This window comes from Lepisma saccharinum, chromosome 1, assembly GCF_977018435.1.
Source record: "Lepisma saccharinum chromosome 1, izLepSacc3.1, whole genome shotgun sequence".
NCBI lineage: Eukaryota > Metazoa > Arthropoda > Insecta > Zygentoma > Lepismatidae > Lepisma > Lepisma saccharinum.
This window is the reverse complement of record NC_139229.1, coordinates 158,479,474-158,507,195: the sequence shown is the minus strand read 5'-3', so window position 1 is coordinate 158,507,195 and position 27,722 is coordinate 158,479,474. Positions and strand designations below refer to the sequence as shown.

The 27,722-nt window shown below is 39.3% G+C and overlaps 2 protein-coding genes across 4 annotated transcripts in view; both read left to right on the top strand.

Annotated features, from left to right (window-relative positions):
- The window catches only part of LOC146002996 (uncharacterized), a 757,155-nt gene extending 755,362 nt beyond the window's left edge, over positions 1-1,793 (top strand). For all 3 annotated transcript variants that reach the window (XM_083141160.1, XM_083141166.1, XM_083141155.1), the window contains exon 14: positions 396-1,793. In XM_083141160.1, the coding sequence (XP_082997286.1) occupies positions 396-582 (187 nt within the window). In that variant the 3' untranslated portion in view covers positions 583-1,793. The remainder of the gene's footprint in view (positions 1-395) is intronic.
- A 4,786-nt stretch (positions 1,794-6,579) lies between these two features.
- The window catches only part of rols (zinc-RING finger and ankyrin repeat domain-containing protein rolling pebbles), a 717,828-nt gene continuing 696,685 nt past the window's right edge, over positions 6,580-27,722 (top strand). The window contains exon 1 of the mRNA XM_083141143.1: positions 6,580-6,755. The gene's annotated coding sequence lies outside the window, so the exon portion shown is untranslated. The remainder of the gene's footprint in view (positions 6,756-27,722) is intronic.

Sequence of the window (27,722 nt, the reverse complement as noted above, 5' to 3'; positions counted from 1 at the left end):
TATGGGAAGGGGGGGGGTCTACGATCATTTAAAATCGCCATATCTCCGTTCCTAATTGAGCTAGGAGGATGGTTGATAGCTCGTTGGACTCGAAATGAAGTCCTCTTTCCGATTCTACAATACAAAATGGGGGTTTTCATTTAAAATTTCACAATTGCCCACCGCCCCACCCCCAGGGAGCGGGGGTGGGGAATCAAGTGTGATATCATTGAATAGCTTTCTTTCACTTATTAAACACGTATTTTTTCGTTTTCCGATTCGATGTGTATTTTTCACGATATGTGACCGTTCCGGGACTTTTGGACCCCCCCCCCCTCGGTATATAGGCTAATATGTGTACAATATTTAGTTGCAGTCGTCCCTTTGTAATAAAACAACTTCTCTTGAACTTTCAGGAAATGCGAGTACAAGCCCTACCAAGAACCCTACACTCGAGGCTTCCGGCGACTCGTCAACAAGAAATACGAGACGCAGTGCGGGGCCTGGGGATGGAAGACCTGCGTGAGGACCAAACCCGAGTACCAGACGGTGTATAAGACATTCTACCGCACCGTGTACAAATGCGCCGACGAGAATCATTAGCGGCATGTCAATCGAACTGTGCAGAAATAAGATAAAAAAGAAAGACCATTCTTCACGTGTTTTTGCATTGGTGTCAAGTGAAGATTCTTCGTGGATTGAAAAATGTCTGGCTGTGGTAGGAGATAGTTTGTCTCTGAAGGTGGTGACGATGAACAAAACAAAAGAGAAAGGTATGTTCATATCGAATCACAATACTTTTTCCTCCCCCTGGCCACGAGTTTAAAAACAAAGGGGAGTATTCTTTCGTGTTATATCCTCCTTTGTCCTTGCTCGGAGTTACTTTCAAGGGTTTTTGGTCACTGAGGCGACCATATCGTCTTTTCCAAACAAATATGAAATCTGAATATTGAAGATTTGTACTCACTCTTCTCTATATAATAGTTCTAAAGGTTTTAAGTTGAAGATTTGTTGGTGATAAAGAGTTTAGAAATGAAAACAGTCCGTTGTAGTGGTGCAGAGAACCACGGAACCAAATTCGATCCATCGAACAACATATTTTCCATACTTCTTACTGTAAGAAACAACATGCTTTCCATTTACCAGGACAGGATTATCTTCAATCAATTTTTACTGTACTCGTAAATTCAACGAAATATTCTTCCGAAAGTAGCCGAGTCAACCCTTTAGCAACCAAGTAGAATGTGTAGTCGAACGGTGAGCCACATGCACGGGCGTCGGAAGCTGGGGAATTGGGGGACGCGCCCCCCTGCAATTCGTTGCATTGTTGTTTTCTTTTTTAAAAGAAAGGAGGCATAGTGGTCTCCATGTCATTGTATCATAAAATGTTATTTCTGAAAAATGTATGCCTGTAACAAATAATCTCACTTTTAGACACCGCGTGTATGTTTGTCGATATAATGGAAAGACGATATTCACATACTATTCCGACTTCCGTAGAAAGAGTCTGGTCGAATTCAAGTAACATAATATAATCATTTAAATAGTCCTCTTATCTTCCTGTAATCTGAAATAAATAGACCATTGACCTCGGAGTTAAAAAATGAGTGGTTTGTTGCCAAATATTTGAGCGTTGGATCAACTATTGTAGGTTTGTTATTTGATATTGATGAAGAAAATGACGGGCGAAAGACAGGATTACAACCCATGACCCTTGATTCGTAACGAAGAGAGTACCACGAATCCTAGGCTCGAATCCTAGTTAATGCATAGATGTGTTTTTGTCGCATTATCTACAACCTCTGACAATAAAGTTCGGTGAATGATCCTGAATATCGAAAGTAGACGAATTCTTAATGAAACCTACCTTACTGTCCTTCGAGGTAGTCCCCTCCCATGGCTATGCACCGTTGAGAACGGCTGTACATGTCCTGGAAACTTTTAGAAAAGTCTTCTTTCAGGATGGTGTTCAAGACCCTCGTCACGTTCCGTTGGATGTCCGGAATATCCTCAAATCTCTGACCTTTCAAAGCGATTTTGAGGCGTGGGAAGAGAAAGAAATCTGGAGGATTCAGATCCAAATTTCTTGAAATGCATTGCTACAGAGGATGAGAGCTGGTGTGAGAAAAATTCCGCTGGTGAGAGCGGAAAAATTGTTGTTCCCTCCGGCAGGAATTCCTTGTGGATCATGCCATCACTGTCAAAGAAAGTGATAAGCATCGTCTTGATGCGTGATTTTTACGCCTTGCCCTTCTTCCGACGGGGTGATGCAGGAGAACGCCTTTCATGCTTTGGCGTTTCGTTTCAGGGTCGTACCTCACACACCAGTTCTCATCCTCTGTAGCAATGCATTTCAAGAAATTTGGATCTGAATCCTCCAGATTTCTTTCTCCTCCCACGCCTCAAAATCGCTTTGAAAGGTCAGAGATTTGAGGATATTCCGGACATCCAACGGAACGTGACAAGGGTCTTGAACACCATCCCGAAAGAAGACTTTTCTAAAAGTTTCCAGGACATGTACAGCCGTTCTCAACGGTGCATAGCCATGGGAGGGGACTACCTCGAAGGACAGTAAGGTAGGTTTCATTAAGAATTCGTCTACTTTCGATACTCAGGATCATTCACCGAACTTTATTGTCAGAGGTTGTATTTCATCAGTATTCATTCTCATCTCCGCGAATAACCTAGAGAAATGAAAAATAAGAGGCGACGTTAGAGTAAAAATACATATTGAAATAGGCAACGACTTGCCCACGCAGGCCAGCTAATATTTGAAATATTTAGTTAATTGTATTAAAAATAAAGTACCTGTTGGAATTTGACCTGTGCCTCTAATAATTTTTAACGATATTAGTGAACCACAAACTATGAGCAAACCCGGATTTAGGAGGAATTTAGGGGGCTGCATTTCCGAACCTCCATCCGCAAATCTTCACTGGGAAAGAATTGCCTTAAAAAGTACCACAAATTCAAAACTAAAACATTTAAAATTTAAAATTAATTTAAAAAGTGCTAAATTTAAAAAAAATATAACTAGTCATCTGACATAACTTTGTCTAAAAGTAATTTTCGAATTTGTACATAGAGTACGTCAGTATGTTGTTAGCCTTTGGCCTTACTAGATGTGTACCTCCCTCCCCCAATACTTCTAACTTTCGACGCCCATGTCTACATGAGTTATTTCTAGTTTAAATTCAATAGAAATGACAATTTCTTAGTTCGGTAAGACTAGTTTCGTGACATATTTTTGGGGATCAAAACTGTACATGGTGTGCTTTTGTTACCAATGCTTAAAATACACCACATGATATTTTCTCCGTCGACCTCTAGTTCAACATTACCGAACATACACTTTGCCGGAGCTTGTATGTCTTTCAACCTGTAGGCAAAACAAATCTAGCTGTAGTGACGCTGTATAGTTATGTACATATAGTTCTCATGATAGTGTCTCAACAGAACTGTTTCCGCAGGTAATCTATTACAAGAAAATATATTTTATGTTTCGTGTTCATAAGAACACCTCATTGTGCATCACCATCTTATACCATGTAACATTCGGAAGTTTGCAAAGTAAATTCAAGCAATAATAATAATAATTGTGCAAATTCCACTAGTAGTAAGAGTAATGAACAAAAAAGGATTTATTGCTTATTTGTATCTAACTTTGTAAGTTAGTTTACATGGTCCAACCTTGTGTTTAATTGCAATGTTGAGGATGTCAAATGTTTATGTACCGTATGTGATTCTCTGTGAAGAGCGAAATTGTGTAAAAATTTGGTTACATATCACATCCATTTCTGTATTAAACTCTAAACATTAAAGTGATTATGGCACATTTTTCATAAAAAAATTTAATTGCGATATTTAAGGGAGGTAAGATTTGCCTATTTTGAATACATGAAGCTTCTGATCTTAAAACGTTTCACGTAATACGTAATAGCAATATGCACTACTGGTGGAAAATAAGACATGTAAGTATGCCAAGTTAAAGAGAAACAACATTTCAGTTATATGTATGAAAAATATAAACTATCAATATTATTATTAATTACACAGATTATTAAGAAAATAGACAATAATATGAACTAATGAATAAAACCTATGATTGAACACAGCATAAATGGAAGATATATGGAATCCTAAATATAATTAAAATGAAAATAAATTGAAATTTAATATAATTTCATTAAATCTTAAATGAATGTTGCATAATATGATATAATATAAATCATATTATCATGTTACTGTTAACCTAAATGTACTCCGAAAAGTAATAAAAGTTTTATTTCATATGTTGTAAAATATTTTTCAGTTGTTAAACACTATTAAAATCAAATGTCAAACTTAACAAATTCGATTTCTTATTAAATTATGCCACTTTTTTATATATCACTGTTTCCTGAGTGCAACTTCATGATACAGAATCTCGTATTTACATTTAATTGACAGAATTGTACAATTTACAGCTGTAAGTCTTATTTTAGTTGATAACAACATGACAGTTCTTGTTTGAAACAAGTGCTTCTGTAATAACTACAAAAGTTGAGTTTTGGCATGGATGCCTTCATTGTTACTGTTGTTGAATTTGTCAAAATTCGTTTAAAAACAAAATATATTTTGAATGTTTTAGTAAAATACTTATAATATTCTTCATATAACATTGAGAAACAAAACAGTGTAACATTCAGAGCTTCACTGATTGAAATTATCATGAGAACAATTTCACTTGAAAAACTAATATTTAATAAGCACGAGTAATATGAAAGAAGGGAGATGAGTTAAATGCATTGTCTTGTGTTTACAACCTTACAATATACCTAATGAACAATTGACTGTTCTATGATTCATTCTTGTCTAGATTTTTGTAAATAATCAAATGTCGGGAACTGTCAATTCTGTATACATGTAGAAAAAAATACTTGTTTTATGTATATGTGGTTGTAATATAATAAAAAGTATCATGAATGTATAATGTTGAGGAATGTAATAAAATAAACTTTTTGTGTACAAATCCTTTTGTGTGTTACTGTAAACTAAGGATATATATTATCAATAATTTGCAGTGTATCTGCACCGAAACGTGGGCAGAGATCTACATGTTTGCGAAAATTGTGGTGAAGACTATAATCCACATTAACTTGGTAAAGTATTGATTGATTAGATTTATTTTACTTCGCATTTCTGTCACTTTTGGTTAATCGTGAGAATGAGGATAAGTGATGATATGATGAAATTGATGAAGGGGGACACGCAAAGAAAGCCCATGCCCAGGCCGAGATTCGAACCCTGGACCGCTGGCGTCGTAGCTCGCTGTGCTAACCACAGCAGTTGCAGAAACAGGTCGAGATACAATTCTTAGTAATGTATTCACCGAAACTATGAACCTTGTGAAACTTTTAAGTCTACCTCATACACAAATTGACTAATTGGAACTGAATTTGCGGATTATAATGGAACCAACATCCTCATATTAACTTCCGTGTTGCCGAGAATGGCTTCATGGATCTTGTTCCTAGTTGTAATAAAGTTTATAGGGTAGAATTTATGTTTATAAGCACACAAAATCGAGGACTTGCTCGCACTTCTGGACCGAAGGATGTTATGTGAGTGACGAACTCGTATTGCAGTTAAAACTAGACAGATCCTAATGGTTTTGGACCTCGCATCCAGTATTCGAGATTCGGGCATAATATCCAGGATTAGCAATTCGGAGACTGGATCCAGAGTTACAGATCCGCGTATCTCAAGCATGATTCGAGACCGGATACAGAATTCAAATTCTACTACGCTCGCATCCGGGAAATTTTGGATTCGGATTTTAAAAAAATGTATCTTCAAAGAGATACTGTGTTTTATCGTGCTTTCCTCAGCTATTCTAGAAGACTGTTGGGATGATATTTTTAACTAGCCTTTAACTTTAGACGTCTGTTTCCTTCCATGTACGTCGTCACAAGTGCGAAGTGGTTAGCACAGCGCCATACGACGCCAGGGGTTCCGGGTTCGAATACCGATATGGGCATGTATTCTTCGTGAGTGTCCTTTCATCAATTTCATCATAGCATCACTCACCCTTATCTTTACGATTAGAAACTACGTAAAAAAATAATAATAATAACGTCATTGTACCTATCGGTTCGGCAGTCGGACAAATTAAATTGTCGATTTTTCATCTTGCCACTGAAGTTCCAGGATTTCGAGTCGACGCCCGGGCTTGGTTGTTCTTTGTGAACAATCTCATCTAACCATCACTCATTCGAATCGTCGCGATTAGTCAAAAGTGGCAGAGAAGCAACAAAAATGTAATAACTAAAATACAATTGTGTCCTCATACCTTTCTGTTTATAGTCAACCTAACAGTACAAATTATAGGCATTTAATTTAAAGAACATGAAAGGAGAAGCTGAACAACAGGAATCAGAGGCAAAAATAATCGTAACGTGGTCAAAATACAAATCAAATCGACAAGAACTTCAGCGATTTACTGACCTTGGCGATAACATCCAGTTGCTGAACGACCTTCAGAGACCTCTCGTGGCGAATCAAAAAAGCAGACACTTTCTTGGTGGCTGTTCGAGACTGCACCACGAGTCCCATGACGTGTTGCGTTGGTTCCGTTCCACCGTGATAGCTGTCGGCAGGAAAGACTGCGCTTGTCTATTTGACCGAGTTTTTGAAAACATCTCCTTTTGGTTGGTTCAATACCTCACTTCTAGCAAACGTATGTGCTGTTCCAAGGCATATGTTCCAGTTTAGACGACACCATCGAATGCAATGGGGTAAGTAACCTGTTTATACTTATTCTAGCTTCTTGTTCTTAGATTTCCGCTGCCTGTAGTCATTGTGTTACCTGAAAAATGTTCCTGTTTGGTAGAAATTCCAGTGACGTATTTCAAAACACATGAATTTTACGTAGTATGCCTCCAGTGGCTAAGAAATTTTGCATGGTTGGTGAACATACGTTGTCTATGAACGTTTTTTGCTCGCGGAGATATGTTACAGTGAAGCAATCTGCGTTTTATGTAGTATTATTGGGGTCATATCTCTCGGATGATTGTGGATTCATGTGAAACAAATTTTGTTACATCGCCATTTATCGATTTGGAACGACTTAAGATGACCGGACTCCTCTCCGATTTTCTTCATATTTGGCATACTCACTAATTGAGGCATCCTAATCACGAATTTGAAAGTTAAAAGTTGTTGGAAACGTCTAGAAATTGCAAAATAAGCGAAAATAAGTCGTTAGTTTTCGGAATGGAAACCATCGATTTTCGCGAAATTCTTTGTTTCACAAGGAAATATATATATTCCTGATAACTACCACGACACCAAATTTTAACTATGTTTGCTTAACTTAATCGAAACTAACCTAATCACATGTCAATGGTTCGTGGGGCTAGCGTCAATGGTTCGCGAGGCTAGCGTCAATGGTTTGCAATTATTTTGCAATTTTTAGACGTTTCCGACAAATTTTAACTTCAGATTCGTCATTAGCAGGTCTCAATTAGTAAGTATGTCAAATATGAATAAAATCGGAGAGAGGTCATCTTAAGTCATACCGTCAATTTATAACATTGCACTTGTCTCGTCGCTTTTGAGTGTTTTTGCAATCTGTTGCCCAAATTGTTTAATTTCGAATTTATTGTGGAGGACAGTCGGTTTCTAATTATATCTGTTACCATAAACTTCAGAATCTTAGTGATTACTTACTACATATTTTCTGGAGAACCATTTTTCTCTTCCCTATACTGCTATAATTCTTTACTTGCAAGAAGCCATTCGGTACGGACTGCTGCTGCCATCTACTTGACGTGCTTGGGGTGCGAAGGGTATTTCGTCGCTAAATGCTTTCGTTGTTAGGTTAGCCGGATCAGGTTTAGAGCTTTTAGCGTTAATAAAATATCCCTAACTTCTTTCGTTGTTAGGCGGGTCGGGTTTAGAGTTCTCAGCATTAAAATAACGTCCCTATATGCTTTAAACATCTTATCATGGAATATCTTGTCTCAATCACGAAACCACCTTCGAACCTCGCATGAAAATCCACAAAACTTCTGTCAGATTCGACCAGAAATCCAGCTACATTTCAAATCTTAATTTCTCCAGTAAATTATACTTGGCTAAGCTTTTATCTGTGCTAATTAGGGGCCCCGGGTTCGAATCGCGGCCTAGGCATGGATATTTGTGAGTGTCCATTCATCAATTTCATCATATCATCACTCATCCCCATCGTCGCAAATTAGTCAAAAGTGGCACAAACAGCGAAGTAAAATAAATCAAATCAATCAATCAATCAATTAAACTACGTAGAAGGTCAAGAGGTGAGTTCGATTGTACAATGGTATTGCTTATGGATAGGTTTGTGTGCTATTATTGTGAAACATATATATCTATTAGTTTTTCCCTATGAAGCCCGGATTTGCCTGCCATAGTCCTACGGGGCAGATTTTAACAGCCCTGTTGAGGCACATTAGAACAGCACTTTCGGTGCATGTATGAACAGCACTCTTGGGGCACATTTGAATAGTGATCCAAGTTCTACGTAAGTTCATCATAAAAATATGATACAAAGCATTTCACGCGATTTTAAATGGCGAACAGTCCACGTCGTTCATGGATGACAGAAACTTTGTTCACATGCTAGATGTAGCAAAGAGGGCAGAATTACTTTGCTAATGAATAACCATGACTGTCATTCCACTCTACACGTTATTTTGTTTGCAAAGGAGAATGGAATAGTTATAACAACATTTCCACCCTCATTGAACGCTTAAGTCTCCAGCCACTAGATATTGACTTGATGGGACCTTTGTAACGGAAAACTACTAGTGGCACAAAGTACTACACTATTCACGTCTGGCATCTTTAAGAAATACATCCTATTTAACATAATTTACAACGAAGAATATTATATTGACATTTGCAAAACCCGAGATATAGCCATTCTCTAAAGATTTCTAGGGCCCCCGATGGCATAGTGGTAACGTCGTCGCCTTGTAATCAAGGGGTCCCGGGTTCGATACCCTGTGCAGGCCCATGATACAGTGGTTCGGATCCCACTTTAAACTGTAGGTCCAGTCCCGATTAGCCTTTCTGTGCATAAGTGGACTTAAAGCAACAATTCAATCAATTCAATGTAATGATTTCTAGTCATCAATCACTGAAGTGCTTCTATTTCGATTTCAGGATTTTCAAAGCGAAGATCATGTAAAATAATAGTGTCCATACATTTTGGTTCCAGTAAGATTAATAAGAACAAGACATTGTTCAAAGTGCCCCATGTCTGTTTAAATGTACCCCATGCATGAGGCAGATTTGATCAGACAACCTATGTTTTGTTTAACGCAAGTAACTCTCAAAGAACTTTCATTTTTGTGTGTAAAATGTTTACATTTACTAGAAGAATAGTTTTTTTCTAGTAAAAAGTAACAAATCAATTTCGACTATGAAATAAAACAATAAAATTTGTTCAGTGTTCAAATGTGTCCCAGTCTCCCCTACTGACATTCATATTTACTAATAAATTACGTTAGATAACTGCAAAGTATTTTGTGTTCAGAAATGTTTCTTTAGCTCACATGGTACAGTGTCTCTCAAAAGTTTTAGGACAACGACATTTTAAACTAGGCAACCCAATTTACACAAGGCGTTGGTGGGTTGCATGTAGAGTTAGGCTCAATTTCAGGGTTGCCACATGCACAATAGATATTTATAAAATACGCGAAAGGAATAAAAACAAGTAATATTGTATAAAATTAATAAAAATATCACTATTATATCGCAAGTGACAAACTTATTTCTGAAAGAAAAAAAAGTTTTTTAGTATTTCATCGCTGATGAGTCTACAGAAAGGAAAAGAGGTGAGGAAAATGGAGCAAAGAAGAGAGAAGAGGAGAAGAGGAGACGAGAAAAGGGGAGTGTAGAGTAAAGTAAAGGAGAGAAAAGAGAAGAACGAAAAGAAGAGGAGAAGAGTGCAGTGGAGTCAGAAATCTAAGACAGGAGATACGAGGAGTGGAGAAGAGAGGGATGGAGATAAGATGCGAGGAAAGTAGGGAAAGCGATATGTGATAAAAGCAGAGCGAGCAGAAGGAGGGGAGAGAAGAAAGAGAAGGAGAAGGGAAGAACAGAAGGGACTGAAGAGAAGAGGTAGTTGCAGAAAATATCGTCTCAGCGTCAAGAATTGATGCATTGGTCAAATTTATCGACATGAAACATTCAATAACATTTTGAAATGTAATGGAGAATGTATTAGATCGGTTCGAAATGCCTTTTGGCTTAGTTCAGAGCAAGGTAAAACTTCCATGTAAGATCTTTGATTTTACCTGCGACTATACAACTAAAAACATTAATGTAATTTGAATATTTATAAGAATTATCCAATTTTTGTCCACTTCTCGGTTCGTTGAAATGGAGATTTTGTAATTTAATATTTCCCCTCCTCCCATCGTTAATTCCAAACTGAATCATTCCGTTTCACACGGCGTGGACAATGAACACAATGGGATAGGTCTAAAACTTACGAAACTTTTCTGCCACCGGAAGGGTTTGAACCTACGACCAACAGATTGACAGTCCTGAACGGTAAACACTACCCTACAAGCTTTCGCTCCTGAAAGTAAGTAGAAGGAGCTGACCAATGTGAAATGTAGATGCAACTCTCCTCCTACATGTAATGTGCAAACAATACTTGTTTGTAACAAAGAAAACGAAGGTAGTACGACTCGGCGAAAACATTTAATGGAGAATTGCACATGATGAAAACTTTTCATTCGATATTTGCGGAGGTATCCTTGCATTGAACTCGAGTGGGAAAAGGGGTAAAATTAGTATGTCCTGAATTGACACAAATATAAATAGTTATTTCATTAATATTTGTCAATGTCTTTGAAGCAGTACACAATTATCGTTAGAGTGTCATAATTCACGATCTTATACATGAAAATATCCCTTTGAATGTGTGTCAATTCATTTATTTGTTTATTTTTTTTATAAATTCCATATGCAGAACCATATAGCCACTATACACTGCTATTACAAATAATGTTACCATGCTCTTGTTTATAATAAAAGGAGAATTAAAAGAAGAACACATAGTATGGAGGATCGAACCTGGGACCGCAATCAATGCTTTCAAGAACTCTAACCAATACACTACGCCCTTTGTTTCCCTTGGAGCAACAGTTCTTAATTATTCTGTCGCGTCAATATAAACGTTATCCTGCAAAAAGAAGTTCAATACTCCGATATAGCTCTGTACTTCTAGAATTACTCTATACACATGCATTTGAAATTTTACTCTGAATTTATGTCTTCGTTGTTAGTATATCTAAGCTTGTGAATATACTTTATTTGTAATTTTATAACGGTTACATGAACATCTACGAAATAGTTCCTTATAATAACCTCCGGTTGACCAAGTTGCCAATATAAACAAATGGAATACAGATTGTCTTCGAGCTTACATTGTTAAAAAGGAGCGGATGGACGTATTACTATCCCAATACTTACTCAATAAGATTTTTTGTTTGTCAGAAATTATGACTTAACCTATTGCATGTTGAGCTAGTGCCCACCTAGCCGCCTGTGATGAAATCTATCATTCTTCAGATTCTCTTAAAAATTCGACTCTGGTCACTTGTAACTTGCTGGGTGCAGACGTTGTGCATCGACGCACAGTGTTTTGCGATAAGAAGCGGCCTTGAATAGCGTGAGTGAGTCACTTTGAACGCGAGCAAGCTACGCTACCAAGCTTGTCTGCCTTTGAAAACAGTCATTTTTTTTTCACCGTTTCCGAACGCGATTGCTATTGTAGAAGTATATATTCTCTCAAAAGGGCACGAAAGGAAATATGACCAATATTCTCCCGTCGTTTAAAACCAAATATTATCTATTAAACGAAAAGTTCACGATTGTCAATAAACGATTTAACCTATCTGAGCGTAGGTTCGATCCCGGGTTCAGTCTCCGGGAATTTTCGGTCTGTGTATAGGGCCGGTGGCAACCCACTATCGTGAGGAAATTGGGTAGCTCCGAGTGAGTGAGCGTAATCCGGTCGCGAAGTCCTACAACGCCTGGGGGTCTGTCGGGCCAACCACCCGTCCCCCTAGTCTGGCTGCAGATCTCCACGCCCCCTTGATGGCCCACGTGGGAGGGAGGCCATCAGTCGGTACGTAAGCCTTGGCCCAATATTGGGCTGTAGCGCTATAGGATTATTATTATTTAAATAATAAAATTTAATAGAAAGATTCTCCAAAATTTCTCTCCCACTGTCTACGTCAGGCCAGTACCCAGGGGAGGCATGGGGGCCATGCACCCCTCGAACCCTGAAAAAATATTTAAATGTGAACCTATCAATAACTACGAAAATAACATCGTCGATTTTAGAAAAGTGTAAAAATTCTAATTTTGTTCTTACATAAATACATCTGTTTCTTCCGCAAAAGTCTTCAGGCTGCAATATTGGGTAGTTTTAGTTTTATAATCATTGATGCAAGGCTACCAGACGTCCGATTTAGCGATTTTGTCAGGACAGTGCGTTACTTTCAATCCCTGTCACTTTTTCGAACTGCAATCGTGATGCGAGAATGTCTCTTTATTATTGCTTTTTCTTAACTCACAATTAGACATGTTCTTTATTGTAATAATAATTCCAAGTACGCAACATTTTATTTATAAATATATTATTTTCTAAACAGAATTATCATGACTTTTCAATGGCGCTCGCACTATTTGAATTATTTTGTAATATCTGTCTCTCTCTTGTCTAATCACAATAATAAGTTAGAAGAAATAACTCGCATTTTCGCAACTACCAATATCCTCGTTTTTCTTCATCACTTCGAAAATTATTTCTCGAAGATATCTGTTATACTACAAGAAAGCAATTCAAACTTAAAGTAAAAGTTCAACTACAAGTATACCCAACGACATTTACAATATTGGAGGGGCAGAATACTTAAAAATTGTTGTTTCAATCGAAGGTAAGGGCGTGCTGTAGTGGTTAGAGTTCTCGATTGGGCTCCTAGCGGTCCCAGGTTAGATCCTCCATACTAGGTGTGGAGAGCATGGTAACATTATTTGTAATAGCAGTGTAGAGTGGCTATATGGTTCTGCATATGGAATTTATAAAAAAATAAACAAATAAATGAATTGACACACATTCAAAGGGATATTTTCATGCATAAGATCGTGAATTATGATACTCTAACGATAATTATGTACTGCTTCAAAGACATTGACAAATATTAATGAAATAACTATTTATATTTGTGTCAATTCAGGACATACTAATTTTACCCCTTTTCCCACTCGAGTTCAATGCAAGGATACCTCCGCAAATATCGAATGAAAAGTTTTCATCATGTGCAATTCTCCATTAAATGTTTTCGCCGAGTCGTACTACCTTCGTTTTCTTTGTTACAAACAAGTATTGTTTGCACATTACATGTAGGAGGAGAGTTGCATCTACATTTCACATTGGTCAGCTCCTTCTACTTACTTTCAGGAGCGAAAGCTTGTAGGGTAGTGTTTACCGTTCAGGACTGTCAATCTGTTGGTCGTAGGTTCAAACCCTTCCGGTGGCAGAAAAGTTTCGTAAGTTTTAGACCTATCCCATTGTGTTCATTGTCCACGCCGTGTGAAACGGAACGATTCAGATTGGAATTAACGATGGGAGGAGGGGAAATATTAAATTACAAAATCTCCATTTCAACGAACCGAGAAGTGGACAAAAATTGGATAATTCTTATAAATATTCAAATTACATTAATGTTTTTAGTTGTATAGTCGCAGGTAAAATCAAAGATCTTACATGGAAGTTTTACCTTGCTCTGAACTAAGCCAAAAGGCATTTCGAACCGATCTAATACATTCTCCATTACATTTCAAAATGTTATTGAATGTTTCATGTCGATAATTTGACCAATGCATCAATTCTTGACGCTGAGACGATATTTTCTGCAACTACCTCTTCTCTTCAGTCCCTTCTGTTCTACTCTTCTCCTTCTCCTTCTTCTCTCCCCTCCTTCTGCTCTGCTTTTATCTCATATCGCCTTCCCTACTTTCCTCGCATCTTATCTCCATCCCTCTCTTCTCCACTCCTCGTATCTCCTGTCTTAGATTTCTAACTCCACTGCACTCTTCTCCTCTTCTTTTCGTTCTTCTCTTTTCTCTCCTTTACTTTACTCTACACTCCCCTTTTCTCGTCTCCTCTTCTCCTCTTCTCTCTTCTTTGCTCCATTTTCCTCATCTCTCCTAGAATATTTTTCCATTCTCCTCACTACATCTCCTTTCCTCGTCTATCCTCTCTCTCTTCTCTCCTCTACTTTTCCTCTTCTCCTTTCGCTCTCTCTTTCTCCTCTCCTTTGTCACCTTTCGTTTTCTCTCACCTCTTTTCCTTTCTGTAGACTCATCAGCGATGAAATACTAAAAAACTTTTTTTTCTTTCAGAAATAAGTTTGTCACTTGCGACATAATAGTGATATTTTTATTAATTTTATACAATATTACTTGTTTTTATTCCTTTCGCGTATTTTATAAATATCTATTGTGCATGTGGCAACCCTGAAATTGAGCTTAACTCTACACGCAACCCACCAACGCCTTGTGTAAATTGGGTTGCCTAGTTTAAAATGTCGTTGTCCTAAAACTTTTGAGAGACATTGTACAGAGGTAGGCTAATGGACGTACAGTTTAATGTTAAACATGGAATAGAACCTCTTCGCAAACAGAAAGCTTCGTAGCTACTTTCATTGAAGGCGTCGCGCGTAAATATGCACATAAGTTGAACGAAAAATTGCTTTGACTATGAATGCATTTCAAATTGTCATTCATTTCACTAATGTGGGGTATAGCGAAAGAATACTTTCGCTGATTACTTCTTTCCAGTTATTTCTATATACCTTAATCTAGTGTTGTGTATTACTTCGCGCTTTATCCTGTTCGCGAGTTTAATAGTTTTCATTCGATTTAGTTCTTTCGCCGTCCCCTTTGGCACTTAGTAAATGTTGGTATTTTTTTTACCAGGTGATTAGGAATACTATGTTCTAACTATGTGTGTCTCCCTTTCTCTCTATGTTCTATATACTGTTCTTTCTACCTTGACTATTATCTCTCTCTTTCAACGTGTTCCTTTATCTTTCCAAAATCTCTTCCCTTCTCTCGTTTACCATCCCATTTCTTCTATTCTGTTTCTCTCTTTTTTTTCCTACCACTATGTTCTACTTTTTGACCATTTATTTCGCCCCCAGTATATACAGATAGAGAAACTGCAGAGCATTCCCTGACATTCACTACGAGACTTGGCGGCAAGCGGTCCGGCGTCAGAGCTTGTCTTTCCCGGCGAACGGGGTTCGCGATAGTCGGTAGAGTCTGCTATTAAAATTACAGTTTTCATATTGTGTACTAACCTTGACTACAGAAGGTGTTGAAAATGATGTCCTTCTGCTGCAACGCATTCCTGGCATCTCCGAAGAAAATTGGCATTTACACGTGCGAGTTCGTCTACTATAATTCTCCAGATTTCTCGTACAATACTCTCTTTTAACTCACGGATGGTGTGCGGATTGTCTTTGTATACTTTATTTTTTAGATTTACCCATAAATAAAATCGCAGGCTGACAAATCGGGGGACCTAAAGGGTTTTTGAAACACCCGGTTCTTGTGAGAGGCGGCGGATAGATTTCCGAGGAGACTGTTGTAACCTTTGTCCTATCTCATCGAGTTTTTTCTCAGTAAGTACACGTGGGTTTTTCTTTCCATTTTTATTCAGAACTGACCCTGTTACTCTAAACTTTTTCACGAGGTTTAATATATTGGTCCTATGTGGAACGGGAACACCAGGAAATTTCGTTCCGAAACGTCGTCGCACTTCTCCACTATTTCTCTTTCCAAAGTAACACTCGACAAGATAAATCCTTTCTTGAAGGTAATGTAAACTTTTGTGGTGCCATATTAAGCCACAATCTTCAACACACGGACACGACACAACACAACTTCCGAGGGAGGATTATACTGGCGTCAGTCTGCAACGTCGACAGAAAGGGAAAGTGAGCGAGAAAAAGACAGTAGCGTGCGACTGTCGACGAACCCGTTCACCGGGAAAGACAAGCGCTGATACCGGGCCGCTTGCCGCCGAGTCTCGTAGCGAATGTCAGGGAATGCTCTGTATTCAGTGTTTCATTCCATGAAGTCAAAAATGCAGTTTTGAAGCGAAAGTAAATGTCCGTTATTTAGAAGTGTTCGCTATTCAGAAAAAAGTGTAGGATGTTACACAATAGGATAAACATACAGTACGTCAGGCCCGTAGCTAGAATTGATTTCTCAAGGGGGCTCACGGGTGATCGGGGGGGGCTTGGTAAACCAAATCCATTTTTCAAACGTTTAACAGTATTAAATGAAGGTAAATTATGTGTGGGGGTGTCATTAAGTTGTATAAAATTTAGAAATATTACACAAATACTATTTTTTCTATATATCTTTTAAAACATCGCTTGAAGTGTTAATTGACTGCTACTGAAATCATCCCTTACTACACACTCCATACTACTTTTGATGATACAGATATTTATATCACAAGAAAAAATGCACAATATTCAATCATAGTGCCTATAGTACATTCCACCTCCGGCTGAAGTAATTAAACTCCCCTTCGTTCCCAAAACTTGGGAGCTTTTGACCTTTGACGCAGATGCGGAGGGAATGTGAATGATGACGTCAAAGTCACAGATTTATGTCTAAACAGGAGGTCGCAACAAGGACAGCCTTAGCGAAGGTACAGATAAAGAAGCTCCCCTGTGAAAGAACTTTCTAGAGTCTAGAGGAGAGAATTTTGTAAATACTTAGACTTCTTCTTATGAATAAGATAAATGAATGTATTAGCTGTTGATCATGTTCTGTGAATTTATCCTTGACCAAAGTGGCAAGCAAAGTAATATCTGGTGTCTACATTTATTACTCTTAACTGCAAACAAAATTCCACAAAATAGTTTTACCTAGTGTCAAGGGGACTGATGGCAGTGCCTGGGGGGGGGCTGACGGCAGTGCCAGGGGGGGCTGACGGCAGTTCCAGGAGGCTACGGGCTGCAGTACGTACTCTGCGACATCGTAGCAGAGGTGACACACACTTCTCAAGATAACCACAAGGAATACTGTCTAGTGTCTGCACTTTTTACAAGAAAAAATAAATACGTTCGGTGTAACATGAAACAATGCGCGCTAGTTCGAAATACAGGCCATTGTTGTGTCGAATTCCAGGAATTGCGACCGTTCTCTTTCAGGTTGTCCGTTTTAAAGAAGTTTCATTTGCGTTGGGGAGGTATTTTTCAGTGTCCGCGTCCGTTATTGAGAAGTAATATTGCCATTAAACCCCATGTATTGTAACGAGTGCACTCACGGTCCCCGAAATGACGTGTCATTCATACCCCGGCACGGGTCCAAACGTCGTTATGTGTACGAGAAACCGGTCGTGACTCTTACGGTCCAGGTTTTTAAGTTCGGTACTGAGACGGTCGTTTATTGTCGTACTATTGCGAGGCGGAGATAAATACCTTGAAATATTGCACTGTTTTGGTTACCTTGGATATGTGGATTCGAACATTCATAACACACTAATAGCATAATATCAGATACCTGAAAAACATCAAATAACAACACTGACGAACGGTAGAATGTGAATATACATTGTAACAACAAAAAAATATTGCAATCAACAACTGTTTACATCGCCTCCTCAATCACTCTATCATTCTCTCTCTCTCTCATATTCACATATCTGAGGTATTTTTACATGTGAAGCATAGATACAAATCATGGATCTCATTAACATAGTTTTTAGTTTTAAACCTTTATGTAATTTAGGTCATTTGTCTGCCAGCTCCTGTGCTCTTTTAAATTAATTTATGTGCCAGCCCTCGGAAAGCGGTTATCTAAAACAATTGGGTCGGCGTGGTTAAATCTTTCGTTCGAATGAACGTATGCATCCAGTCGTAAGCATGACATTTAACAAGTTTCTCGGACGGGGGTAATACACATAAGCCTCTCTCGTCCAATGAGAACAACTATACCATTGCATAGTGATGCAAAACTTAATCGGCTCCAGCTGCCGGAATACACAAATCAATCGTCGGCGCGAGCAAAAATTACATAAAAAACCACTATGCAACAAATAATACTACTTCACGCGCACGACCTTGCAATATAAATTACGCTTTACACAATTAAAAAGGACTAACCAGTCAACTATTGACAAATTAAATGGCGCGACGGGGCGGTCGGTTACACAAAAATGGAGCACACTTTGACAATTTATACTAACAATTAAAGTAATGGAATGGAGCTTCTAACTCTGAATGCAGACAATTAAATTAGAACATCTGAACATGAAATGACCCTTTTTTTATAACAATACTAAAAATTGTCAGACGCGGAAGTTAGGTTCGGGGTTCCTGAGTCACTTTGCAAATAAGTGAGACTTCGGCGTTAACGTTACGGCGTTGATAGAAACAATGCACGTTTACATGGACATAGACCATCTGAAGAATACTCTACCGGACTCTGCTACATCGTGTGGTCATTCATCTCTCCTGGACGCAGGACTTGCACACGGTTCCTTTGCGGCGAAATTGTTCTCCGAGATCGATCGCGACGAAGGATGATTGCGACGATATGGTGTACTTCCACCTCCTTAGAACTTCGGGTGTTGCTCTCGTCACTAGCGTCGGGCATACGTAGTCACGCGCCGGTCCGGAATCTCTCTAGTGTCGGGCATCAATTGAACGTCGATCTGGAATCATCTCTCTCAGGTAACGGGGTTCGATTTTCGTCGATCTGGAGTCGTCTCTCTCTGGTAACGGGCTTCGATTGGAACGTCGAAGTGGAAACGTTCTTCGGGCTTTGGACAGTGGTTGGCTTTGGCATCGTCTTTGGCGCTGGCTGGCTGGCTTCACCGGATGATGGCGATGCATCGTTTCAGGCGTCAGGGAAGTCGACGGACTCCCTTCTCTATCTACTTTAGCCGCCCATTATTATGTGGTCCACCCTTGGCAAAAACAAATCACCGCGTAATACTTCACCAAAATAAGGTGCACACTGCAATTCGCTCACGGTACGTAAGAAAACAAAGTCCACGGAGACAAAACAATAGTCACGCGAGAGTGTAGCGCGGAGATGCTCTCTCTATGAAATCCGGGTAAAAACTGTCTGGATTTTATATCACTTTCGAATTTGTCCGTTGAGAAGCACGCTAAAGTGGCTTGGCTTTCCGAGGAGATGGAAATGACCTCTGTCCATTGTCTTGAAACGCGGTTATCAGGCGCGTCCTCGATTCTTGCAGGCTTGGGCTCCAGCTGATTTTCCTGGTCATCCGTGAAAAATGGGTTCGCCCACCCGCTGCGACTCCTAGCCCGGTCCCGACGAAAATAATCCTTCCTTTTCTCCGTGACGCCCCGTGTTGGTGCAAATATGTCATGTGCTAGGTCGCAATGACAGTTCGGCTCTCACTCAGGAAAAACCCGTCTCCCAACTCCACGACGTCTGGCTCGGATACAAATTTATCCACAAAATAAATCAAACCTCACACACTTATATTTGAACATAAAATGAATCAATAAACAAAAAATAATTTATATCGAACTGCGTTTACCATGTCACTGGATACCGTGACAGTATTTCTGCCGGGGAATTTAAAAATGTCCGTAATTTAGAGGTGTCCGCTATTCAGAGATGTCCGTTATAGCTTGACAAATTAAGTCCCGATATGCGCAGATCGCTGCGGAGCACTTCCTATTACGCCATCCTCCCCCACCACTCTTCTACGTACTGGTCTGGCCTTGAGACTACGAGTGGTGCCAACTCAGCAAAATAAAGCTAAAACAAATATGACAAACTATTTTTACTGTGTAGATTGTCGGTGCCGGCTCATATCAGTTTATCAGTGGTTCATTTGATTTAATCCGGTCTTTGAAAATGCGTGCGGTGCGCGGATCGTAAACTGTAGTATTACGCACGCGCGTTAAGGTTTATAAGGAAGGGAAATTACTGGGCGAATGACTTCATTTTCTGAATGCGACATCGAGCAGCCAATTTTTTTTAAAGCCGAGTGGGGGTGGGGGTTATTTTGTTTATCGTACAACAATCACTACGAGAAGGAAATCTGATAACACGCTTGCCTGTGTTCTTTTTTAAAGCACTGAAATGTTCTTGCTCATTACTCTTGGCTGCATATTTTTGAAATGCAAAAATCAAATCATGCCGGATCCAACGAAATCCACAATCTGCTCTGGAAAGCCCCTTAGAGGTCAGGCCAGAGAAATTGTTTACAATGTTGCAACATATTTGCGAAATCAGGAGGAGTTACATAAACTTAAGTATAATGTTGTCGAGTCTACAAGCGCCGCCACGGGAGTATCTAAATGGATGGTTTCTCAAGTTTTAAAAAGGATTTAATTGATTTGTTGTTGTAAGTCCACTTTATGCACAGTAAGTATAATCGGGACTGGACGTACAGTATAAAGTGGGATCCGAACCACTATGTGCCTCCACCGGGAATCGGGAAGTTCGAAGCCGGGATCCCTTGATTACAAGGCGACGACGCACTGCGCCATCGGGGAGTTCAAGTTTTAAAAGAAGGAAAAGAGTTGTTGGCGAAAAGTGAGCTGAAGTTCTGTACTCCGACAGGTACAAAATAGTCCAGGAAAAAGCAAATACAAATTTCGTCGAAAATCCTCAGACCATTCCGCTCCCTCCAGATTGCAACACTGCGAATCAACGTCGCTGCGGAGAATGGGGTGGGGAAATGTGGTGTGAGCTGGGCAACAGTTATTTGCAGCGTCTTGTTTTTAACCTTGTCAAGTTATAGGAGAAGTAGTTTTGCTGTAGTTATTTTCGTGATTTGCATAGCAACAACTTAGATATTCATAAATCCGAGATTAGCTATGCATTGCTAGAATGTTATTCGTCATAAAATGAGACTCTTTGAGATTTACTATCTGCAAATATAATGATTTTGTTCCAATACATATTTTTTTTTTTTTTTTTTTTAGATATTATCCCTAATTAGACTGTCTCAAATTGTGACGTTAGGCAAGAAACACTATAGAGCTTTCATGCTCTCACATTTGTCTAAAACCTTAACTACATTTCAACCAGTTCTAAATCACTAACATCTCAAGTCCAAACTTGAGATCCTAACTACCCAACATCGTTACATCGAATCAGGCTGATGGACTGTATATTGTTGACCGAAGAGTAACGCTTCTCCTGTTGCATTGTTGCTGCCGAACAAGAAAAAGTACTCAGGGAACGGCTCCGGTTGTTGTGCTTCTCCCGGGAAACCCGTAGCAACAAACTTCGAGGCAGGAACATGAATTTCTGCGACCCCTCGGAGCGCAATTACCCAGATAGGTTTCTGCCTCCCTGGCTACGCAATCAAATTTATCTCTCTGCTTGACCGGCGTGGAACTTTGTAATCTGAGCTGGCGTGTTTACCCAGCGAGCCTGGAAGGAAGGTTGATACTCGCCGCTGCACGTTCCTCCGCGTTAAGTTTACCAAATGTTCGTAAGATGTTCCTCTCCCACTTGTTACACCCTGATGAGTTGCTGGCCTAATCGCACAATTATGTACTTAGGAGGGAAATGGATATTTAAAGATCGCTGAGAATATATAGAGAGAATGTAGAGGAATAACAAGAAATTGTGCATTCAAACCCATTAGCATATGAGTTACTGGACCTTAAACAACCCTGGTGTGCGCTGCCCGATGTCTTTCCCATATGTGTGATGAGTTTTTGCATACGACTTTTTATTATGAAAATCTTTTATCAGAATAGCAGTTATTTCAGTTCTTAGATTTTTTAAACATTGTTCTTGAACAGAAAATACTTGTAACGATTTACTGACTCAAAGTAGCCTTTTGTCGGTGTTAGGGTGCTTGCGTTCCTATATTGAATAAAGGCAAATAGCATCGGTGCTGATCGAATCAAATCGATTCATTACTCATTGATAAGTTAATGGTATGAAATTTTTACCTACGTATTTACAATATTATTCCCTGATAATTGTAAAAAAAGGGGGGCTTTAATCTCGGTGATACAGAACTAGTGTCGAAAACGAGACGGGCCAAGCGTTTTAAAATTCGAGACGAGACGAGACACGGGACGGGACGAGACGGCTCGTGAAAAGTCTCGTCTCGTCTCGAAAGTCTCGAAAAAAATACAAACAAAATAATTACTCAGTTGCGAATATTTATTTACTCGGAGTAAAGGATATTCTTTGGAAACCCAAATCAGCGTCTATTACATAAAAAAGGGCAATCTTTAGTGCTCGAAAAATTTTCTTCAAAGCTAGGCGCCAGCTCTGAAAATCAGGCGCCAGGAAACTACCCACTAGCAATTGTGCATACTACAGTGTGTTTCAAAAGTCGCACAACACAAACTTTGAAAATGTATATCATGAAAACCGTAAGAGGTATTTACACCAGGTTTTCTGCACTAAACTAATCAAGTGCGCTATCAATGTGTTAATAAATTTATGTTAGCATGTATCCAAATAAAAGCAATTACATTATTTTTTTAAAAATATTATTGTTTTGCTGAAAACATCTGAGAATTGATTTTCAACAATATATACCAACGTATTTTAGAAATTTTCAGCGAAAAATGCAGATTCGACCAGGACTCGAACACGCGTCTCTGTCATTGCTCTAACCACTGAGCTACTGAGCCGGCCTGGCCTCGCCTGATTTGTCGTTGTCGCTGTTTTACATCCGTGGAATCTTCTCTGCCAGTGCTACCGCAACGGGATCTGTTGCTTTTGAAATACAGTAGACTTCGACGTTGCCTGGTTCCTCCCAGCGTAGAGGAAACGTACTACGTAGAAATTTTCAACGAAAAATTCATTAACATCACTGCGCTGGGAGGAACCAGGCAATGTCGAAGTCTACTGTGTTTCAAGAGCAACAGATCCCGTTTCGGTAGCACTGGCAGAGATGATTCCACACAGGTAAAACAGCGACAGCGAGAAATCAGGCGAGGCCAGGCCGGCTCAGTAGTTCAGTGGTTAAATAAATCGTACAGTATGCCAGAGACCCAGGTTCGAGTCCTGGTCGAGCCTGCATTTCTCGCTGAAAATTTCTACGTAGTACATCTTCTGTGTGTGCCTAATCTTCAATAATAATACCAACTCTTAACAATTTGTGGGAGCATTTGTTGGTGTTTGACTAGTCGTAAAACAGTTGCTTTGTGAGGTACAGCAGAAGCAGGGGATTTTTCTTGGAAAGCCTCTTGCACATGAGTGTAAGAATGAGTAGTAAAATACTCTTCTGCAATGCACACGCGCTGCTCCAAAGAATACGCCATGCTGAATCAATTAAAAGAACAGGCATAGTAGCGTCGAAAGTGAGCGAAGAGAATTCAGTGTAACCAGAGGCAGACAAGGATTCTCTCAGGAGTTCAATTTCGGCACAAAATCTTGGTTTATTATTTTTCACGTAAATGTATAGCCAATACTTAGGCGGCACATGTGGCGTGCGTCTGTTTACAATATTTCGACCTGCTAGCATTGCCATATATGTCCCAAAAATGGCACTTTTTCACTCAACCCATAAAATCGCCAATGAAAAATTCATCCAATGTTGCACATGACCAATATTGGTCGCAAATACAGATTGACATGACATCAGTCATCAGACATCTAATTATGGCCCTTCGATAATTTCTTACGTATTTTTCTAATTCAAAGTGCATTTCTGGAAAAAAATTTAACCCTGCTTTCCGCCACTTATTAATTTCTCTAAATTTTCTGTATGGAGAAAACTGATAATTTTAAGCATTGACAAATATCTCAATGGATGAGACTTTATAATGCAGAAAACCCGGTGTAAATATCTCTTACGGTTTTCATGATATACATTTTCAACGTTCGGGTTGTGCAACTTTTGAAACATTCTGTATAAGAAGCTGAGCATCACGGTATTCTAAACATCGCTAAATCATTCGAGAAAGCAGGAAATGGGGTGTTGGCGGCAAAGGGTAAGAAAATGTTACTGACTCTATGGAATGTTCACAACGTTGATAGAAAAAAAAATAATTTGCTAAATTACGCTATACTGCAATTTGAACTTAGATTCATCAAAATTTCGTACATATTACAGCAAAAGATCACAGTCGCCAGGCTGAAATTTTTAGTTTCCATGGCGACCTGGCGACCGGGATTTTTCGAGCCCTGGCTATCAGTAAAGAAGAAAAACGTATTTTTGGAATCAAGCGACAAAGGATCGTTAACAAATGTAGCGGATGAAATCTCCAGTTGCTCGCCAGATGACGCCACAGCGGTCCCGGGAAACCCCTCGCGATGCGCATGAGAATTGTCAGAATGGTGCAAGGAAATGACGTTCAACCAAGGAGACGACAAGCGGTGTTCAAGTTCAGAAGATTGAACAAATGCCTGTCTGCTGCTTTAAACGGTCATTTTATTAGTTAGCACTCACCACGTGATCATACACCACACTGTACACCGCTCCGGAAGGTGGTGCAAACGGTGCAGACACCAAATGCACTACTTGACACCTAATCAACGAAGTAGACGAGTCGGTGTTGTACCTTGTGAGCCAACTAGACGAGCGACTGCAGAGCGAGTCAAGAAGTTTAGCGAAAGATGGAGGCTACTGTTCATAGTTTCAGATTTCTTCCACGAAAAATGAAATATTTACTCTATCGCACGAGTCTGTGGATCAAGCGAGCGAAAAAAGGCCACTGCGCAAGAGGGGTCGAAAGAAAGCGTGAGAGGGGCAGGAATTGCATGGAGGAAGAAACGCGACCAGCTAGCTCCGCCCGCTAGTTCTCTCCCCTTCTCTGTCGCCATGCTCACCGGTTCTTCACAGACTCCTGGGATGTAGTAGAAGTTTTACTTGTGCACCCGTCCGTGTCAACTTTAATTTTCTCAGAACTACTTGACCGAGAGAGGTAACAATCGATATGTTTCTCGGACACTATCAAATATGATGATTTAGTGCCATGTACTGTAACTTCACGTCTTATAAATTATTCAGATTAGCCCGTCATTCTGCATAAGGATCAACAATCTACATATATTGGGCTATTTTCAACATTCCGGTATCTCCGAGGCAATTGGCGCAATAAATGTGCAATTTATTTAGCTGTAAATTCTTCGAAATACGAACTCGATGCAATATTTATATTCTCGATTACGATATAATATTTTAGTCAACAACCGGAAAACCATTCTAATATTGCCTCAGAAACTACCAAAGGTGAAAAACATGAAGTGGATCGGTTGAAATCTCGTTACCAATGGTTCCGGGATCGTGTTTTGGCCTGGGTGTGTGTTTATTTAGCATTTCGGTCATCAGTCATGACACTTCGATAATTTCTTACGTATTTTTCTAATTCAAAGTGCATTTCTGGAAAAAAATTTAACCCTGCTTTCCGCCACTTATTAATTTATCAAAATTTTCTGTATGGAGAAAACTGATAATTTTAAGCACTGAAAAATATCTCAATGGATGAGACTTTATAATGCAGAAAACCCGGTGTAAATATCTCTTACGGTTTTCATGATATACATTTTCAACGTTCGGGTTGTGCAACTTTTGAAACATTCTGTATAAGAAGCTGAGCATCACGGTATTCTAAACATCGCTAAATCATTCGAGAAAACAGGGAATGGGGTGTTGGGGGACAAAGAGTGAGAAATTATTACTGACACTCTGGAATGTTCACAACGTTGATTTTAAAAAAAAAATCATTTGCTAACTTACGCTGTACTGCAATTTGAACTTAGAATCATCAAAATTTCGTACATATTACAGCATAAGATCATTAGTCGCCATGGCGACCTGGCGACCGGGATTTTTCGAGCCCTGGCTATCTTATTTAGTTTTTGTACTCTTCCGAAATCCAGTATTACTTCCAGTTTTCAATGTATTCAAGCTTAGTAATTTTAAGCTGTAATAGTACTCCAGATAAAAGTACTTTGCTAAAATACCGATTCAGATATCTATATGTATAAAAATATTGTGAGAGAGTAGTATTCTCGATAACTTCTTTGAATGGAAAATTTATGAAAAATATTGTAAACCTTACGAAAATTACGAAAATTGCGGGCTTTGTCTGCTTTTCCATAGTAACATAATTTATTATTTGTTTATCCTTAAAACAGCTTAAATATATTTAACGCCTTTAAAGTAAAAAGTACTGCTATAACGCGCAGGGTGGTATTTGTAGGGGTGGATGGGGGATTCCCCCTTCTGGGTACTTGTATCCGCCCTCGGATTGATAAATTTTATCCATGGGGGAAATGTTATATGGCAAAAAGTCATTATCTCATGCTGTCCGTAGACAGTCAGTAGAATTTCCCCCCACTGGGAATTTCTTAAATACCACACTGAACAGTTAAGTGAGACATACAATAGTTGTTATCTTCACAACACGATTATTCCCGCACAAGGAATAAGGAATATTCCACATAAAATCTTGCCATCTAAGGAACGGACGTAAAGCAATTTTTGTAGTCTTTTCATGGAAGGAAGTGATATGATTGTTGACATTAACCTCCCTTGCTAATTGTAATATTTCCCCATCTAAACCCCCTCGCGGTCAGTAATCATTTTCTTTAGGTATCTCTCACCTTTTACCTTTTTATTAAGCATTCTGTCTGTTTAAACATGACATTTCCCAGCGGAGGGAGAATTCCCTCCCTTCAAAATAATCGGCGAAACGGGATTTCCGCTTTCGCCTAAATTTTTACTTGGATGGGAAATATGATATAATGCGCCACTGGGTAATTGGGCGAAACGGAATTCGGCAAAAAGGGAAGACATGGAAACTAAAAATGGAGCAAGAAAACACCTGAATTCTGTGAGGAAATGTAATCAATTTGTGGCATAACTTCCCTGGGTGATCGTTATCCTCACCTGCTTGTCGCTGCGCTTCGGCACGAAGAATTGCATTTATTACTGTTGGTTCGTTCGCCAGCGACACTTATCGCTTTTCGCCTGTCCTGTGTTGTTTGTCGCATAGGTCAGACCGAAGTAAGAAGTGACCAGACCAAAGTAACAACCTATGTCAATTTCCGAACCTAAGTAGCACGATCAGCTGCACGTGTCGCTGGGAAAAGGTATTTTTTATCACTGCCCATATCAACATCTCAGTAGTACAGCAAAGAGAATTCCACGCCCGAAAATGAGGTATAGTGAGGTACACAGTGTTGCCAACCTCTTACTCGAAAAAATAACCAAGGTTTTTCTTTTTCGGTCTAACCTAACCTCAAACAAGGAGCTGGCAACCTTGCTTGAGGCTTTTCTCGCAGTGTTGCCAGCTGGGGCTCGGTGGGGCTCAGTGCCAACCTCTTACTCGAAAAGTTACCAAGGTTTTTATTTCTTGGGCTAATTTAACCTAACGCGAGGAGCTGGCAATCTTGCTTGAGGCTTTTCTCGCAGTGTTGCCAGCTGGGGCTCAGTGGGGCTCGCAGTGTTGCCAACCTCTTACTCGAAAAAATGACCAAGGTTTTTATCTTGGTCTAACCTAACCTCAAGCAAGGAGCTGGCAATACTGCTTGAGGCTTGTCTTGCAGTGTTGCCAATATTTTACTCGAAAAGTTACCAAGGTTTTTATTTTGGTCTAACCTAACCTAAGGCAAGGAGCTGGCAATCTTGCTTGAGGCTTGAGGCTTGCTTTAATTAATTGCATAAATCAAGGTTGCCAACCTACTGGTATTTCTACCATGGTTTTTTT